Source organism: Vidua chalybeata, chromosome 17 (assembly GCF_026979565.1).
Source record: "Vidua chalybeata isolate OUT-0048 chromosome 17, bVidCha1 merged haplotype, whole genome shotgun sequence".
In the NCBI taxonomy this organism is placed as follows: Eukaryota; Metazoa; Chordata; class Aves; order Passeriformes; family Viduidae; genus Vidua; species Vidua chalybeata.
The window spans coordinates 6660256-6679712 of NC_071546.1; the positions used below are offsets into that span (position 1 = coordinate 6660256).

Consider the following 19457-nt stretch of genomic DNA (forward strand, 5'->3'; position numbering starts at 1 on the left):
GTGTAGGGTTACTTGAAAAAAGTGAAAGAGATCTGGGGGAAAAGAACAAAAGAGACCAAATTTAAGCTGTGTGGTAACTTGGTGACTGTATCAGTTATGTAAGGGGTGGATTCAAATTTCTGCTCAAAAAAGGGAACAGCAAGAATTTCTGTGATTTCCCCTATGATAAGAAAATATTTTTCAAAAAGAATTGAATGGTCTCACCTTAAGAAGGATCTCACCATGCCAGCTGGTCACCACTTGGCTTGTGATTGTGCAATCTCCCTGCTCCTACTGAACTCCTGTCACACACTGAGCATGTCACCCTGATCCAAACTTCTCACTGATAAACCAATTGTACTAAAAATATTAATTTTGCCAAGCAACCTTAGTGCATTTATTTCTTGATTTTTTTGTGTGATTTTTCTTTCTTAGCGTCAGTTTAAAAATGCGCTTCCAGCTCAAGTGAAAAAATAGACACCTGAAATAACTTTTGAAATTCTCATTAAAAGTTCTCTGGTTTTACAGCACTAGGTTAGTATTAATTGGTCTGATGTTGTCAAGGTTGACGATAAGCACCTCTGAGTACTCTTACAAATCATTCACTGGGGAGCAACAAGCTAACCTGAGCTTCACCTGAAGTTTAAATCTCTCTTTCTGTATGCCATCATGTGACTAAAGGATTAGTAACTACTGCTCTCAGGGGATAGACTGAAGTTTACTTAAACCCTAAAGCAACTTCATTTCACACTTTATGACTGCTTTGTAAGTCCAACTTTATATAATGGCAATGCACTTTGTAAGCAGATAACTATGGTAATGACTTATAATAGTTTAGCTTAAAAAATTATATAAACAAACAAAAGTGTATTATCTTGCTGCAGCATATGGAACACAGACCACAAGAAATATTTTTATACTCTGTGTATTGCAAAGTGCTGCACTGTAAACACTCCATAGCAGGGATCCCTGACAACTGAGAAGTCTTGCTTTTCTCAATAGAAGCAGGTGCCAACTCAGAAAACCTGTAAAAGTAGGATGTTGTTTTCTTTGCTTTTCCTGTGATATTTAAATGTAACTCTTCTTGAAAACAAGCAACATCAAGATGCCTTACTGTAAGAACAAAGCATAAACTGCTCAGTACCACAGGCTGACAGTGACACCCCCTTATGCCCTTCTTTTCATAATTCTTTTCATAATTCTTTTTTGTTATTTTTCAATTTAAAAACTTAAGCTAAATGCAATCAAAGCAATTCCAGACTAAAACAATGGTGAATTCCCAATAAAGCCTTGATGAGAGCTGAAATCCACACCAAAGTCAAGGCTTCACAGCACCCTCCCATAAATAAAACTTGTTTCCTTTTTTCTTTCTCTAGCACTGTGGTTCATTCACCCAGGAAGCAAGATGGTTTGGAAGACTGATATGGCCTAAATGAACAACAACCTTAAAATTTAATTTCAGTTAAATCAGCAGAACAACAAGTCCCAGAGTTGAAAGTGCCAGTTTAAGGGAAAAGGATGGAAATGTGACTTTGACAAGGATATGCTGCCTTAGCCCCCCATCCTCAATGCAATGGATAGCAAGGAGAATGAGAAAAGCCTGAGTAAATCAGAATTCCAATAGACCATGATTTTCAAATTCAACCTCACAAACAAGATAGGCAAACAAAATTAAAGCCTTCCCAAAAAGTGTGGAAATTGCAGGATAATATCCTTTACTATGAGTGAAGAACTAACCTTCTTTGAGATTATGTGGATGGGAAGAAAAGTCTTGCATTTCAAAATAAAGTGCAGACAATAAAAAAATCTATATCAAGTTTACGTTCATGAAGAATATCACTTATTCAAATCCTGTACCTAATTTTCTTAGATTGCAGATATAAATCCTATTAAAAATGAGCTGCTTACTGCTTAAAGAATAAAAATTCTGTTCTGGAAATTTTCAGAAAGTGAGAAGAGGGAAACTGAGAAACACATTTGTTCAAATAGTAACAACAACAAAAAAAAGAAATTAAAAAAGCTTTTCAATATGATTTGTGATAAAGATGGTAAGATTAGCAGTCATTTTTCTTCTCCAGGAGACAGAAACTGCAATGTGCTTTTTCAGTGAAAGTATTATTTTAGCCTCACAGGAGACATCAGTAAACTGAGACTTAGTTACACCAATGAGTTTCCTGTGATCTAAGCAGGTTTTTGATACCTCAATGCAAGTGGGTCAAATATGCAAAATTCTGAATAACATTTCCAACTAGAAACACAACCAACTGTCCCACGTAAGACTAAGACACTCAAACTGTCACTTAGATTTTAATTCCCAATGCCATGCTATGCCTTTTATTATGGCACAAACAGTTCTGCCAGCATTTGGTGAACCAAATCAAAGACTTAAATTCAATAAAATGTAAAAAACCAAAACTTTATTAAAAACAGTTGCATGAAGAATTAATTTGATGGGATTTAAGAAACAGCTATAAGAAGGCAGTCTGAGAGAAGGTACAAGAAAAGAAAGGTGACTGAAGGTTGCTCCAGCTGTCATTACCCTGCAGAAATGTGTATCTATACCTTTAGAAGGAATAAGAAAAGCAATCACCTAGACTGTCACGTCTGTTTACTCCTCCTCAAAATCTCTGAATGTCTGTACTTTAAATGGCATGGAGTGTAATCAATGAAGAAATCTGACAGAAAATGTAGCAATACTAACTTGTCCCATTTGATAGAACAGGTTTCAATTAATAATTTAGATGAATTCCAGAACTGTGAAGCTTTTCAGTTAAATTTATTATCCTGATTGGCTGTTAAAAGATTTCTGATTTTTCAAATCCATTACCTGTAATACTTTAGCAAGGGTAAATATCTTAAAAGCTTAATAAAATCATGGATAAATCTGTTAGAACTTACACTCAGCTGTGAGGAATTTTAATTTTGTGCCAGAGTTTTGAAACATGATGCAGCTGCAACCAACCACTAAAGCCCTGTTTACATTCCAGAAACTTCAACTGATGTAATTAACCCAGTCCAGTTACTTAATGCAATAAATAACAGAGGTCAGCCGTGGTTGTGTAAATTCTGATGAACTCCTGCCACGTTAGAGTTTTACACAAGTACAAAAAGACACTATTAGTTGTTTCTTCACTGTAGGACTTTGGGAGATAAAGAAAAAGAAACACTTCCCAACAACTTGCAAGGTAAGAGCTGAAAGGCAAGGATAAGCTGGAGCCTGGCTGTGGGGGACTTGCTGTCCCAAGGCCCTCCTAAGGTGGGACTGCTGATAGCAAGGGCTCTGCACTAGAGACAAAAGCCCAGGGCTGCACTTCTGTTCCCTGCAGGAGCCTCAGCTTCACACTGGAGTGAGAATCTCAGCTCTGTGTGATTAAATACTTGGTACCACTACAAAGAAAGCTGATAGAGATGTACTATTATGAAACTGTTACAAAATGTATCATGCATTCTCAGAATTCCATTTAATTAGGTATTTTTGTATTTAAAGTCATGGTATCTGAACATTTTACCACTGAGAGGAGCTCCTAAGCTCCTAAGACCAAAGGAAACAAAACAGAAACAAATCTCAAAACACAAACCTTTAACACAAACCTGAAAAAAACCCTCAAACCTGTAAACGTCAGAATTCTCTCCACTAAGCAGTAGGGCGTCAGTATATGATTTTATGCCAAGCTAAGACCATCTAATGACCAGCTGACCCTGCTGGGGCAAGGCTGCTCCCAGCAATGTCCAACATCTGCTCAACTCCCCAGTAATCCAGTTCAGTGAGAAAAGCAGGTAGGAAAGAACCTCTCCACCCAAGTCCTAAGAGCCAGCAGAGATGCAAAGGCAACGTAAGAGATGTATGATGATGGCAAGAAGAGAGTTAAAGAGCTCCTTTTGACTGGGCACTAAACAGGCAATGGTTCCAGTATCAGCTGAAATACATAAAAACCTACACAGAAGTCCATCTGCCACCACAGCTTGCTACTGTTAGCAGCTAAATTAAACAGAGGATTTAAAAAAAAAAATCTTCCAGGTAAACAGGAAGAAAACATTCAGTGGAGAGCTCACTCTGTCCAAAGAGAACAAGCGAAGACAGATTTTGCACTGAAACCACAACCTGGAAATGCTTAGACATTTATCCAGAGACTTTGCAAGCCCCATCTTGAAATATTTAATAAACAAGATTAAAAAGGAGTCCATAAGGCTGGAACATAACAAGATGTTTCTGCTGGACATGTTAATGTATCATATTCAAAGGACAAAATATAATCATGTAATCCATGGCCTCTCTCCTTCATTAAAGGGCAATCCTCTGTTCACTCCATGTTCTGTTTTTGGATTCCTTGCATTTTGAACTCCTGTTTTTGGATTCTCTTTAAGCTGTCATTTCCCACTTCCAGTTCTCAGATGCCTTATGTTTTCTTGTTCTCATCAAGAGAGCAGTGTATTTTAAAACCTTGTCTTTAACAAGGCTGCATATGCACAGCTTATAAGCAGATCTAAATTATAACTGCTCGAGTAACTCTTCCCCTCTTTCCCACCTTACCAGCTATCTGTCCCCACAACTTTTTGGAGACAGCCACTAGAGTGTGTAACAGGAGGGTTAATCGGTTCATGATTCAGGCAAAATCTACAAAAAATGATCAATTTTCTGCTAGATCAGCTGCTTGACACAGCTGACTGTGCAACAGCAGAAGCATTACAGCCAGCAAAGGAGGAGAGAAATGCAGCTGAACATGTAGGACTCCATGGCCCTGACCCCAGCTACAGACTCGCTTTAGCTATCACAATATAAAGTAAGAAGTGTCAGTGATGCCTTCCAGCTCTGCTTTCATTCCAGCCTAGCCCTGTCTAAATGCTTGCTAACAAAGCTCCACACTTCCTGCACCCAACTGGTGTATTCCTGCCTTCTCTCTTACACCACTTCTGGCAGCCCACCAAGCTGTTTCAGCACACTGAGCTAGTAGAAAACTGTTCATGTTTTATGGTTCAGTTAGTTTCCTGCCAGCTTAGGTATGGAAGGAAGTGGATAAAACTGCTGCACTGAGCAGTTTGACCAGCTCAGGCTGCTTTGAAACCACCACATTACCTAGTCCAATTCAAAGGCTGTGTTCAGACCCACGTTACTGATTAAACAATGCATGGTTCAGTTTAGCTTAAATCGAACTGCAACTGAATTATAGCAATTAAACTGCTTATACCAAAACAAGAATGTTCATGAGGAGGTCTGCATCAGACTAATTGGTATCACAGCAATTACATTTATTTCCTTACAACTTTCTTTAGACACAGCCTCACATGAGCTGCACAAACCACACCTGGGCAAGCAGGTTACAGACTTGCAGCACATCTGCTGCTCAAGGTCAAGTCTGAAGTTGTATAGTGCCATCGACTGATCTCCTGCACAGGCTTCTCACACATCAAAAAACCCAAACAAAGCACAAAGAGCTGTGTACTCCCCGCCAGATTTGCCTAGATAGGGTCAACTTCCTCATCTATATCCTTTCCAAAACACACAAAGCAAAACTCTGCACAAGCTAATTGCTGCAAATGGAGACATTGCTGCCACTATCCCACCAGTTGAGAACTTTGCTGCACTTTTTCTGCCTTGCACAGAGCAGAATAACAGTTTTGAAATTCTGGTTTGTGAATTCTCTGCTGCAGAAATATTGCATTGAACTATCAGAGAAGCTTGTTTCAGTCCCAATAACAGGAGTCCAGAAAGATTCATTACACCTGGCCTGCAATGTGGCCAGCTCTTGGAGACGACATTTATGATTCTTTTATTTACCGTGAGAAACTGTATTTTCTATATAACTATTATAAAGTTATATCACTAATTTACAGATTAGGTTGGGTATACAACAAAGATAAATGGTTTACAGTTAAGTGTAAAGAGTTCTTTATATCCCACATTCTTCACTGGAAAAAAACAAGCCTGTAAGGGCTTGGGGTGGGTGGTTGTTATTCTTGTCCTTGGATTGCTGCTGGCAGGGCTTTTATCAATATACATGTTAAATTTAACAAACCAACTAAAGCAAATCAGTATCTAGTTAAACAAATACCAATTCCCTTATTATTAAAGTGATTCAACACTTGCTAAGTTTTATCTCTACTATGGTGATACAGAAATGCCATTTACATCACTCCCACTGCTATTTAAAGACTAGGAGAACATCTATGCATGGACCAGTGGCTTCCACACAATGACAGCTTGGGTCAACCTAAACCAGCACTGCGGTGAGACTGGCTTTGGCATCAGCTGGTTCAGGGATTTGCAACAACAGTAAAGAGTATGAAAACCCAAGTCTCTTTCTGCCAGGTTAAATCCCTCTGCACTGACCAGTTCTAATTGTTAAGAGCCCACAGTGCAAGGGAAGCTGCAAGATCATGTGTGTGAGAAGGCTGGGACATGACAGACTGACCTTTTCAATAACCAGGATATTAAATCAGCTCACTGTCCTAAGCAGCTTCATCTTAACCCTACCAAACAAAAAGCAAAAAGTCTCCTGTGGACTTAATTCACTGAAACAACATATCCTGAGGTCAGGGCAGCACTACAACTACCATGAGGAAATGAAAATTTTTCGTATGGCCCATACACCTGTTTATGGCTGATTAAAGCACCAGAACCAAAACATAAACATCTCCAAAAGTAGATATCAGATTTTAAGTGTCTTTTAGACATTAACTATGTCAGAGTGACATAAGTAATAGTTTAGCTCAGTTAAGGCATACAGAACTCTTACTAGTACTAGAAAGTGGGCCAGTGTTTCTAAGGAGAAAAAAAGATGAGATTTCATGGGCAGCTAAAGGTAGATAAGTCCCATTGTCTGTTTTACCAAGTTCTTATGCTATCAAACTGTTTCACAAACAAACTGGTCCTTACAACAGCAGAAAAATGTTTCAGCTTTTAAGTTAGTTAGAAAGTTCAAGTGGCTAGGATGTGACAAGCACCACAAAGGAAGAAAGTGGTGGAGTGCAGAGCTGGGAGCTCACCCCAGTCAGTAGCAATCATTAAAGCAACACAAACATTTACTTTCTGCTGGCTTAGAAAACTGAAAAACAAAGAGAAGTAAATATTGAAAGCAGTCCAGTGGTGGAGACTGACACACAAGATCAGAAGGAGAGAAGGGAGAAAAAGACAGGGAGAAGGGACAAAAGGAGCTAGTGTATCTCTTTCTGAGGTGTCAGATCCCATGTACTACCTCACCTAACCATACCATGAGAACTGAAACAAGAAATTTACTGTCTGTTAGTACAAATAAGACCTGAATCCAATTTTATAACCATGTTATCCAGCCAAGCTTCCTCATTAAAAAACATGCAGATGATCTGTGCCATGCCTTCAAGACAAACCCACCTGCACATTCAGAGTTGAGCAGACTTGTGAGCCCTGGTGTAGGAATGTGAAGAGTAACTGGGTATGTGCCAGAACTTTAAACTAATGGTAGTAACTATTACTGCTGTTCTAGAGAAATGGTTTTCAGGTAAACTCAGCCACAAGTACAGAAGGAGATGGACAAGCATGAATGTCCATGAAATACATACTGCTCAGGGGACTAATTTTGGTGGAAATTGAAATGCTACTGTGATTCTTTATTCTTAGAAAAAAAAAGAATTCATTACAGTAGGAAATCCTACCTTAACAGTTTTGCTGCTACTACTACTTTCTCCTGTCTTGCCAATCTAGAAGTACAACTTTAAAGGAGGCCATGATAAGTGATACAAGAGGTTGCTGGTTTTTTGGTAATTTAACCTTATTTATTAATAAACATGAAATAACACTGAAATATGTGTGTGTGTAGATTTGATACATAATGAAAACCAAGGAAAAATTAAAACACTTCCTAACATACAGTAGTCATTGTAAAAAATACAGTGAACCTTGGGTCTCCACTCAAGAGTAGCTTCATGGCAGACGACACAGCTTCACCACCCTGGTTTACAAGTAATTGTGTTGTAGAACCTAATTGAAATATTCCTCTTACTCACCTTTGGATCGAGTGGAGATGTCCATCCCCTCCACCACCTCCTGCTCTGCCTTTATTTCCTCTTCAGCCAAGCTGCAGGATTCAAGAAGGTGAATTAGAATACTTTATAGACTGTATTAATCCCATGACTAACTTCTATCCATTAAGTTCAACCCAACACTATCAAACACAACTATATCAAAATTTCTGATGGAATGAAAGGTTTGCTGTTTGCCAGAGCATACACTGATCAAACCACAGTGAGAAACAATCCAGGTACACACATATGCTGCAAGTTACCAGGCATGAAAATTACATTTTTGTACCAAAGACAGTCTTGTAACATGTACTGAAGATTATGGCAATGTATGTATGAACTGTGTGCGTGTGACAGACAAACAGGAATTCTGTTCCTTGCAGCTTCTAATCTCAGATAAACCATGTGGACAGATGCCTGCCAACATTTAAATGCTCATCAGCATTTGTGAACAGATTAGTTGAAGTAACAGACTTAGCAACACAGAACAACTTGTAAAATTAGAAGGTTAAATGTAATTTTTAAAACAATTAAATAATTTCAAGGATTTTGGAACTAGACTGTATAACAGAAAACTGAATATTTATAATTTACTGGCAATACAATCCCACCAATTATGAACTGTAAAGAGCAAACAGTATACAGTTGTTACCATTCAATCTTACACAGTCAGTTTTCATTTGCTCCAGGCAGGATTAAATTATTACAAAGTACATCTGACTTTCTGATATTCCACTTGTGATATTCTAAAGTGATGCCATTCAAGAAAACAACTTAATCAATTTGGCTTCTTAAGTCACTTTGGGGAAAGAAGATGGAAGGGAGAGGAAAGATGAACAGGAATGAACACAGAGTTACACAGCAATTTTGGAGATGTGACTATCCTAGATGAAAGGTAAAAGAAAACACAGGATGTTGAAGCAAACCCAAATTCAAAGTGATGGACAAATGGGATTCTGGAGCTTCAGGCAGGTATTGCAGTGTCCACCAGAGCACAGCAGCCATGAGGGATGTAGATCCCCTCCTATACAGGGACAATTTACCACTCAGTCTGTTAATGGAAGTTGTGGCTGATAGCAGTTTGCACTGATATGGCAGATTATGAATTTCTGCTGATGTGGAGTGGGCTGAGGTTCCATTCAGCCACCCCAGCTCCAGGGACAGGGCCAAGAGGGCAGCTGGAGACTTCTGCCTTAGCCACTGTGTATAAATCTGCCTGAGACATCTCATCGGAGCTCGGAAACAACACTGAGGACTTGGTTACGTTTACACCAGAGAAACTCTTCAGCCTGACAAACAGTTTATATTAGCAGGAGTTTTGTTACGGGTATAAGTTAAAAGAGACTCCTTAACAAAGTAAAACTTAACAGCAGAAGGATTTTTAGCTTGCTATTTGACAAAACCACTTTTAATCAACTGTGACCTACTGGGGGGTTGGGTTGCAATTCCTTTCACAGTTCTAAACAGTACAGTTATGTCAGCAGAAATTTTACATACACATTAACCAAGCTCAAGGTATGGAAAACCCATAGCTGAGAAGTACCACAAATGCCAGAAATCATTATTTTTTGTCATTTGGATATAGAAATAATTTACAAAATAAGCCCTTTAAAGTCACAAAACACTGAAGGGAAGTTCTATTCTACCAGCATCTACCTCCCAGCTCATGGACTACTCTGATCATTTCAGGAGCAAGGCAAGGCACCCATGTGACCAGAATTATGGTAAATGTGTAGCACAGTTGACTGTAACACAATGCTTCTCAGATTTATTTTGCATGGGCAGATTAAATGCACAACACAGCCAACCATACTACAATGCTCACACATTTACTATGCATGGGCAGATCAATTATTCTGCACATTTGTTACACCCTTTCCCAGGGGCCTCAGCAAAGAGGAGCTGGCAGTGCCTGCAGACACCAAAACATTTCATGCACCACTTGCCTTTGCCCATTCCTCTCCTAAGCAAAGGGAAGGGATGGGCTCATGGGATGGGTTCATTGTTCTCTTCCAGTGCTGTACTGGTGGTTTTTTCTTCCCCTCCCTCTCTATAAAATCCTATTTCAATATCGCCAAACTGTAATAAACCCCATATTTTTAAAATATCATGTATATATAATCAATAATGCATACAGGTAAATATGTATTCATACCCAGTAATTCTGTAAGACTGGAGAAATCTGGCAGTGCACATTAACTGCTTCTAAAATACAAGTCCAGCTCCAGACACAGACTAGGACATACAAGGCTTTACGAGACTCAGGTTGAACACTAATGCTCGTTTTACATAGGCTGCTACTAAAAGGAATGGTTCCCCCAAGCCTTAACTTCTTGTTCCAGAAATCATGCCCATTTTATCCAAATCAGTTCTGGAATGTAACTCACTGTGCAGCTGAATATGCAGAAAATGGGAGAACCACACAGGGAGAAAAGGGCACCACCCTTTTAACAGCTCACATTTAAGTGACATTAAAGCAATCATAATATTCCAGACTCATCCAAATCAATCAGGTCATTTTGTTTAAAACACAACCTCAGGGGAATATGGTTCAGCATGAAAGATACAGTAGTTGGTACAAATCAGTATTACAATCTAGAGAGTTGTGCATGAATCCTGGCTGAGAAATGGGAGTGAGGGATCCATGGCAACATCATAGCAGGAACTGCTCCTACCTCCCTGACCAAAGCCCAGGAGATGTTTCAGACTGACTGAGGATGTTCTGTGCCCCTGGACCTAAACCCAGACCTGCAGAGGGTTACAGGGCAGGACTCCTACCCATTAGTGACAGCATAGCAGGGTTTTCCAGCTCACAATGTGTTCCGCTCACATAACAAGCTTAATTTAGGAAACTGAGTCAGTTTCTTCCATCAACCTTTTTAAAGTGTTCTTGTAAGTGTGCTATAAACAAGAAAAAGATTCTTCAGAAACACTTGTAAGGTGAACAAAGTATCTTGCAAAATCTTGATACAAAGAATCATGGAATGATACAATGGCTTGCCTTGGACAGGACCTTAAAAATTATTTAGTTCCAAACCCCTGCCATGGGCAGGGATGCACACACCACGTAAAGGATGCCCGAAAGCAGCCTTCCCAAAGATTTTAAGTATAAATGAGCAGTCAAAACTGTATTCTCCACTTGACAGCAAAGTTCTCCACTTTCCTCAGCAATGGAGGAGCACATTCCCTATACACACACGTGTACAGAGTGCATCACTCACACAAAACCCAGCAATTACCTACCACACTACGAAACCTGAGCCTCAGAGGAACAGAGGCATCTCTGTAGTCTCTGCAATTAATTAATCTTTTATACAAACATTTAAGTATATAAGAAAACCACAGAGACTGTTCTGAAAAAAAAAATCCCAGTGTTGGTGGGGAACAGTTAAATAAAAGTTGTTAGACATGGCTATAAAAGATACTGAACATTCACAGCTCTTCAAAAGCATCTCCCATTGCTTTATTTGCTGTAATGTATAATGACTTCCACAACATGACATTGTTTGAATGTTGGCAGTGATGACTGTAGTGGTCATCTTTGAGATTCGAGTTTATAAATACATACCAGCAATTCACAGCAAGTTTACAGTAACTTTTCTAAAGCTGACATCTTTTCACCTTTGCACCCTCCACCAGTACAGGAAAGATTCTGAAAATGCTTTATAAAGCACAAACTTCCAAATTCAGATATTAGCAAAAGATTTCCAATTAAATAATTCTAGAAAAACACATTCTTAATCAGTTACCTTACTATTACCCACAACAAAATAAAAGGAAAATTAAGACCAGCAGCAAAATAATTAAAAACAAGTATCTCATTCCATGGAAACAATAACTGTGTGGTCAAGTAGATTATTCTAGACAGTTTTATTTTGAAAATTCATTTTTGCAGGGCTCAGAGCAGCTATTTCAGCCAGCATGTGTTACTGTCATGCATATATGAATGGGATGTTCTGAAGCTGCAGATCAGAAATGACACTGGAATATATTCAATAAAGTACCTAAATGAATACAAAAAATACCTTATGTAATTCTGAAAGCTATTCCTATTTCCTCATTAAGATGAATGAACACAGAGAAACACGTTTTAAGAACAAAACTGAAATTTAAGCTTTGCCAGTTTCCCTGTCAAATGACCAGAAAACCAATTAATCATTTAAAACTTTCCTACTCATATTGACAAAACTTGCAACAACAACAAAAGTTTGTTTTCTAAAATGTTAAGCTAATTTGTTTCATACAAACTAGTTTAGCATGTCTGAATGAGGGTAGAAGGGGTGGAGGTTATTCCTTTGGGGAGAGTTGGGCACAGAAAGAAAAAAAAAAAAAGGATTGCAAACATACAAGATTTATTGTTACTTAAGTAAAAATGGAAAAATAACTCAGCTGCCTAATTTTTAAATATGTTCTCTACCAAAATGAAGATAGGGTGGTTTTTTTAATATAAAATTCAGGTTTTCAAATTTCACATCCCTGAATTATATACTGACTTTTCTGTTTAGGAAAATCATTCTTTACTAATAGTAGTACTTACCTGAGAAAATGTACATATACAAGAATATATAAAGCTGCTCTAACCCACAGTAACTACAAAGAGCAATTAAAAGTTGCAGATGAACTACTGCACCTTGACATTTAACCAAGAAAAACTGACAGATATGGAAAACCACTCGAAACAGCTAATGCCCACATACACAATCTAGATCTACATCAGGGAATATCACAAGAATTTCAGATCAAGAACTACATATTTCTGGAATTCATTTTTTCTTTTAACTAACAGAAAACAAAACAAAACTGATTAAAGACTAAAACAAAAACTGATTACAGACTATAAGCACTAAAACTGAATTTCATCTTTAATTCCTGCCTCTCATGCATCACATTTGTGAGCAGCAATTCTAAATAATGATTCCAAAAAAAAAAAAAAAAACCTGCATTCAATAAAGATTTAAAACCAAAAACCACTATTTGCATGCCATTGCTGAATAAATAGCAGCTTTGTATGAGCACTCACCTATAACAGTCTCTTACTCATCGGTAGCTATGCTATTTATGCAGGGCTCTTAAAATGGCGTCTGCCAGCACTGCACTGCCTCACTCCTGCTCTGGAGCTAAAATGGTAGCACTTTGTTCAATACCAGCAGCTCCTGTTTACACAGCAGGGCAAGATTCAAAGCCAGCATCTAAATATCAGAAATGGTAAAGAAGGACCAAAGGGCACCTGACATCCGAACGTTTAACTAAAAAGGCACAAGATAGGGAGATTTGTGAAGTCACAGGTTACTAAGGAAATCACTCAATTTTAGCTTCACCCTCCAGTGTGAGCACCTCACATTTTACATTTCCTTTTGCAGAATTCCCTGCAAAGTGCTCCATGTGTATTAAGTAAATAATACTTTCTATTAAGTAATTAATATACACAAAAGGCTCGTTCAGATATCCATGTACAGCAATGTTTAAGCTGGTTACCTGTGATAACAAGCAAAGTAACTATTTTTTCACATAAAGAACATTTCAGTTCTTTTTAAAACCTTACTCTTATTCACTGTCCATTCAAAATAGCTGCACAAAAGAAAAAAATCAGGGGAGGGAGGGGAATCCTTGGTGCCACACAGTCATCCTTAAGATCATAAATAATACAGCTGAGGCCCAAGCAAGGCAACCAAATAGCTACAGATTTTAGATGCTACAAATATAATTTGACAACAATCATGCTTGAAAGTAAAGGTTTATATCAGCTGAATTAAGAATGGTAACATCCTGCTACAGCATGGTTTTAACCTCACAGTGTGAAACACAGATGCTCTGGCAACAGGCAATAAAGGGTTAACATGAGAATGACAGACAACTACCAAATACATGAAACTCACTTCCTATGTAGCTATGGCTAAATTAGTCTTTAATGAACACAAGGCATGTTTATTAACAAATGTATTTAAATTACTTTCTAAATACAATTTAAAGGGCCAAGCCTGATGGCCTACTGTGCTGGTTTCCAGTCTGCAGACCCCTCAAAGCCAGTGTAGTACCACAAAGGGGTTTGCAGACAATAACCAAGTAAATCAAACCTAGTCTAACAGGCTTAAAGTCACCCTAATGGGATTCATGTGCCCATGGGAAAAATACTGGGGATCCACAATAACAAAATTTGAAAACTGTTGTCTACTCCATTTTACATGGGCAAAGGTTTTGTTCAATTTTCAAGATATTTAGGAAATTCAAATTAATACCCTAAATTTCAGACAGAGGAGAGCTTTTACTAAGATTTATCACCCTTTAACCAATTATGCTGGAGTAGTACCACCACTATGGAAAGCTGACCACCAGCTATCACTTTTCAGCTACTGGATCCACAGTAGCTGGGAAGTGATACAACACAATACAGTGGAAAGCAAGGCAGAACAGGAGAAACAAAGCAACAAAACCAGAAACAAAACAAAACAACAACAAAAACCTCAAGCAAAAGTGATATCACAAAATGGAAGGCAGCTCAGGAAGACGAGCCAGTTGAAGTTTGTGGACATGATATGAAGGGCTAAATTTGTAATGTAATCTATCTATTTCTGCTTTTTGAGCATGAAGCTCCTCTCATTACATGCTCCCTTAGTAGCAATGTAGATTTTCTGCTACATTTCATACTCCTACCTACTGTGAGGGGGGGTGACTGTTACATTTGGAGTGGTTTATACTCTGCATTTTTTTCATTTCCAATATGTTAAGTAGTGTCATTTGTTTAAAGAAATTACTCAGCTTTTCCCTAGCACTATTTAGCTTCCAAGTAAAACAGTTTGCCTGCAAAGAATGAAAAAGGCATGTAGCTTTTAAAAAGCTACTGTTTTCACCGTGATTTATAATCCAGATCACTCCTTTGTTTTCCCCCCACTCCATTCTTTGTCCAGTTAATTACAAAAGTAACTGGATGTTGGCACTAAATAATAATGCCTAATCATATTCATTCTGGGCAATTCAAATTACTCTCTAGTAGCCAGAAAACTTACAGTGTAATTATACGATTAACTGCTAGTTATAATCAGAATAATGGCCATTTGCTCCAAGCTGAATAAACCTCAGCTGCATTGCTTCATACATGTCCTGTCTAATTGTGATTGTAACAAGATCCAGGCCAGTAAAATCTTGAGGAGAAAGCATACGTGCTTTTTCCCTGCATCTGTCACTTAAAACAAAAACCCACATTCCATCTGTCCTGAACAGAAAAAACAGCTTATTACACAACCTAGGGAAGTGAGTGATAACACTGTACCTTGACAAAGCACCAAAAAACATATACATCTGAAATCCTTCAGCTTGTCTGAATTTGCTTTGCTTAGATGGAACAAAGATGGCAGAAATTTCCAGAAGGCCTTTCTCAGCCTTGCCACTGCAATTGTCAATCTTTAACCTGCCTGCTGCGGCAATTGGCTCCGGCGCTGGCAGAGCAGCGCCATTGGGCTGAGCTGAGGCACAACGCTGCTGTCTCTACCTTGCCTCAGACATCTTGCTGCAATGCAGACATTTGTTTTTTGTGAACTATAAAAGAATTACACTCGAGTGATTGAAAATAGTGAACTTTAACAGACTCACGATGCTCCGTTTCATTACATGCACGAGGGCAGCTCACACAAATGCGCTTCACTGTCAGCAGCGTGTCTGGAGGTGCAGATTTGAAACAGATCCTGGTTTAACAAAACCTGTGGGAGCCATTTTAATACAAGCTTTCTGATTGCAGATCACTTACCCCTGCTTCCTCACATTAAACAAATATTGTGTTGCTCACTCTTAAAGGCTGAAAGTAAACTGCTAACATGTATAAACTACTACTAGGAAAACTGTGTCCAAATGTAATTTCTGCTTTTTAGCAACTGAAGAGCAAAAACCAGAATAACTTCTTAGCTGTGTCAGCACTTTCATGCATGCTGAAAGATGCATTAAAATTGCATACAGAAACACTATCACATGAAATTCAGTGGTACCCCAGCAGTATTTCAGGTTTCAAATTGAACTAGACGTTCTTATAAATCTAATCCTAGGGGATGGGGGGGGGGGGGGGGGGAGGGGGGGGAACATGGAGATGGGGGTAGGAAAGCTTTTAGCCAAAGTGAGATATTCAAAGATACTCACACTGGTAAACAAGTAACCAGAGGTAAATTGTTTGTTAAAGAACGTTACCAAACACATGGCAAGGGTCTATAAAAGTTTGCATGCCCTGTGCCTCAGCACAGTCATTTATTTGCAAAGCCAGCCTAGCTTTCAGTTCTTTCCTAAAATAATAAATGTGTATGGACTGTTAAAACAAGTGCAAAAAATACATTAAAAGCAGCAAAGAGCATCCTTCCTCTGCTTTTGTAACAGCCCTGGTGATCACTGAAAAACAGCTTGTTCAAACAAGCATGCAGGCGCTACAATTAAAATCTTTATAAAGAGCACAAAATGTTTCTAAATTAGTTATAAACCAAGCAAGCTTGTCTGAGGTTATACTTGGTATAGTATCAGAAACATATGCTCATTAAGTGTTATTTACTTTACTTCATAAGGTCACTTCATTGCTGAGCACTAGCACTTTCATCACACCCGAAAAGCCCAAGGACCGGTGAAAACGCGCTTTACCCTGCAAGCACGGTAATTAATGATCTAGGAACAAACAGCAAGTAGAATATTTTTCACTGGCCTAAGGTAAACAGGAAGTAAAAGCTTCAAAATTTAGAGACAAATTATCAGAAAAACAGTGCATTCAAATAGAGCAGTTTACATGTAAAAGTCCCTTAAAATGGACGCTAAGCAAATCTGATCTTTTATATGACTAACCACTAACATCACTTCATCTACTGCACTGACTGACCCAGTAAAAACAAAATGTTTGGAAAACTATTAAAAATGTTCAGAGAGTAGCATGCTGCTTACTTACCAACTGTTCAAGCACCCATCTCATTTTTCCAGTTAAGGAGATACAACAGGCTGGCAGATTTGGGAATTGATCAAAAAGGAATTTCTTGAAATAATTACGTAGCATTTAACCAAAAGTAAAAAAAAAAAAAAATAAAAGGGAAAAAAAAACCCAAGAACGAACAACATGTACTACTGTCATGAACCACACATGATTTTATATCTTCTGGACTCCACAAGACAGAACTGTGGCTGATACAATGTAAAACAAAAAGGCACAGATAAAAGTTGCATTAGTTTATTTGAACTATGCAAAACAAGAAAGCTAACAGTTCAAAAACATTTTCCATAAAGCATCAGATTTGTAAACAGATGCACTGCTGCGTTTTACTGAGCAGCACTCCATTTCCAAAATCTGCAGCATAAAAACTCCCTTTTAAAGGAACAAAATATTAACCATACATTGTCCCTCAGAAAGAGAAAAGCGTTGTATTAATTACTCCTGCAAGAAAAAAGGTTCAATAGTCATTTTAAGTTAAGATAAGCTGCATAAAAAACATGATGCAACAGCACACCACCACCTAGGCCCAATATCTACAATCTGCCATTAGCACTTTTTGCTGATGCCTAGGTTTTTAAAAATCCCATATTTTCTCAGAGATAACTTATCTTAGCTGTTCCATTCACTGTTTAGAAAGGTAAACTTGCCTGTTCCTCTGTCTGCCATTATCCCTGCTTGACTCCCTGTAGGGCAGTTAAATGCATCTGCTCCCTAGCTTCCATTTTCTCTCCAGCAGGCATGTGACACAACAGACAATAGTGCTGGCAAACTGCTCAGAGACAGAAACCTCCTTTGGAATACCAGGATCTTGATAAACTCTAAAAACACCATCCTCCTGTGAAGAAGTAGGCATGCCAAGGCTTTGCCAGACTGTAAAATAAAGCTGTGGCTAATGGCTACTAACCATGTGACCCAAGAAAGCAAATTTAAACAGTTCCAACTTAATATAAGTGCTGTGGTGTGAGTTTTGCACGAGAAATCACAGAGAATCACACTCTCAACCCACAACTCATAGGTCTTAGAGAAAAAGCAATGTAAAAAGCAAGGCTTACCTCTGTGGATGCATTGTTAACACAGTGTTATGTCAATACTTATAAAACATGGAGGACAGGCTCTCAGTACTCGGGCAGGGAGGGCTTGGCACTTGGGCTTGATGATCTGTCTTCCCCATGAAAGCCGCCCCCGGATTGGCTGCCCCGGCAAATCCGCATGTAAAGCGCCAGGGGATTGGCTGAGACACTTCCTGAGCGATTATCTTTGTGCGGCTCCCGGAGCAGGAGCCATCCCGGGCTCGGAGCAGGCCGGCGCGCTAGGCCCGGCTCCGCTCGCCACCGCCGGCCCCGCGCTGGCCCGGCCCCGGGCACGCACTGCCCGCCTCGGGGAAGCGCCCGCACACCGCCTGCCCCGACAAATGCGCCCCAGCGTGCCGTTTGTTGAAGGCAGCTGGGTGCTCTAAACCCGAAGGAGGCAGAGTTCGCCCAGGTCGCAAGAGCTGCTCTTTTGTTTGCACGGAAAGCGAAATTCGCTTTGCTGCGGCTGTGCTGGCCGAGAAAGCGAGGCCACAGGCGGAGAGCAAAACTTACTGAGAGTACACGTGCACAGAAGGGACTGAAATTAGTAACTCAGGATTCAGAGAAGGGTTCTCCTGCTCCAGAATTTAAATATATGAACATGCAGCAGAGCAACCGTGTACCTACAGCGTGATTTCTTTAGATACCACGGTATGCTGAGTCTTAATAGGAAAAAGGAGCCTTAAGCAGGAACACTCATGTCTCCTTTTCCCAAAAACCATTCCAGAACTGAAATTGCTTTATCACAGAGCGTTGCTACCACTTGGTGCAGGCCCTCCCCGTGTTTAAAATGCTGCAGAGCAAAACTAAAAATATCCATGTCACCCCAGACCCTGAGATCTCCAATCGCCCCCCAGCCCCCACCTTTCGGCCTGCCTGGGCTGTTACACAAAAACTGACTTCCTTAGGAGCGGCTGTAACTGCAGCTTCCTGTCCGTTAACCCTGTAGGACTTGGTGCTTTTTAAGATGCAGCACAGGCCCTGAAAACACTGATTCCTCTACGTGGCAAGTTATCAGCCTGCCCCCGTGAAAACATTCACGTAGCTTTTCAGATGGTTTTGCTTTACCTTTTTATCTCCTGCAAAAATGCTGCAAATGAAATAAAATGAGAAAGCGGCGTGTAAGCAACCGGTTTGATCTTGGGCCAATTCCCGAGCTTTTGATTAAAAAATGTGATTCCGTTCTTTTCCCTAATGCAGTGAAAGTGGGAGGGTTTATCGTTATGCCAAGAAGGAAGTCTTAACTCCAGATGAAGATCTTAAAGGTTAAATTTTTAGAAAGCCTCCAACATGCCTTTGTATTATTGTTCAAAATTTTGCGTCTTGTGTTATATAGCTCTGTATTATCATTCTGTAGCCATGAAGATTGCAATGGAAATTGCAGATGAAGGGGTGAATCTGAAGCACATTGAATATCAAATAATTATTTATTAAACAAAAGCAAGGAAAAAAAAAACAAGGGAAGG

The 19457-nt window shown here is 39.2% G+C and overlaps 1 protein-coding gene across 9 annotated transcripts in view; it reads right to left on the reverse strand.

Annotated features, from left to right (window-relative positions):
• The window catches only part of ZMYND8 (zinc finger MYND-type containing 8), a 49615-nt gene extending 30741 nt beyond the window's left edge, over window positions 1-18874 (reverse strand). For 4 of the 9 annotated variants that reach the window (XR_008433933.1, XR_008433932.1, XM_053958969.1 and 1 more), the window contains exons 1-2: window positions 17974-18230; window positions 7960-8030 (exon numbers count right to left, since the gene is read on the reverse strand). Coding sequence is in view for 7 of the 9 variants with exons in the window: in XM_053958969.1 (XP_053814944.1) it covers window positions 7960-8030; window positions 17974-17987 (85 nt within the window). In the remaining 2 variants the exon portion in view is untranslated. Of the gene's footprint in view, window positions 1-7959; window positions 8031-17973; window positions 18231-18504; window positions 18578-18855 lie in introns of those variants that run through there. The other 5 variants (XM_053958968.1, XM_053958965.1, XM_053958966.1 and 2 more) reach the window with 4 other exon arrangements.
• Between the last annotated feature and the right edge of the window lie 583 nt (window positions 18875-19457).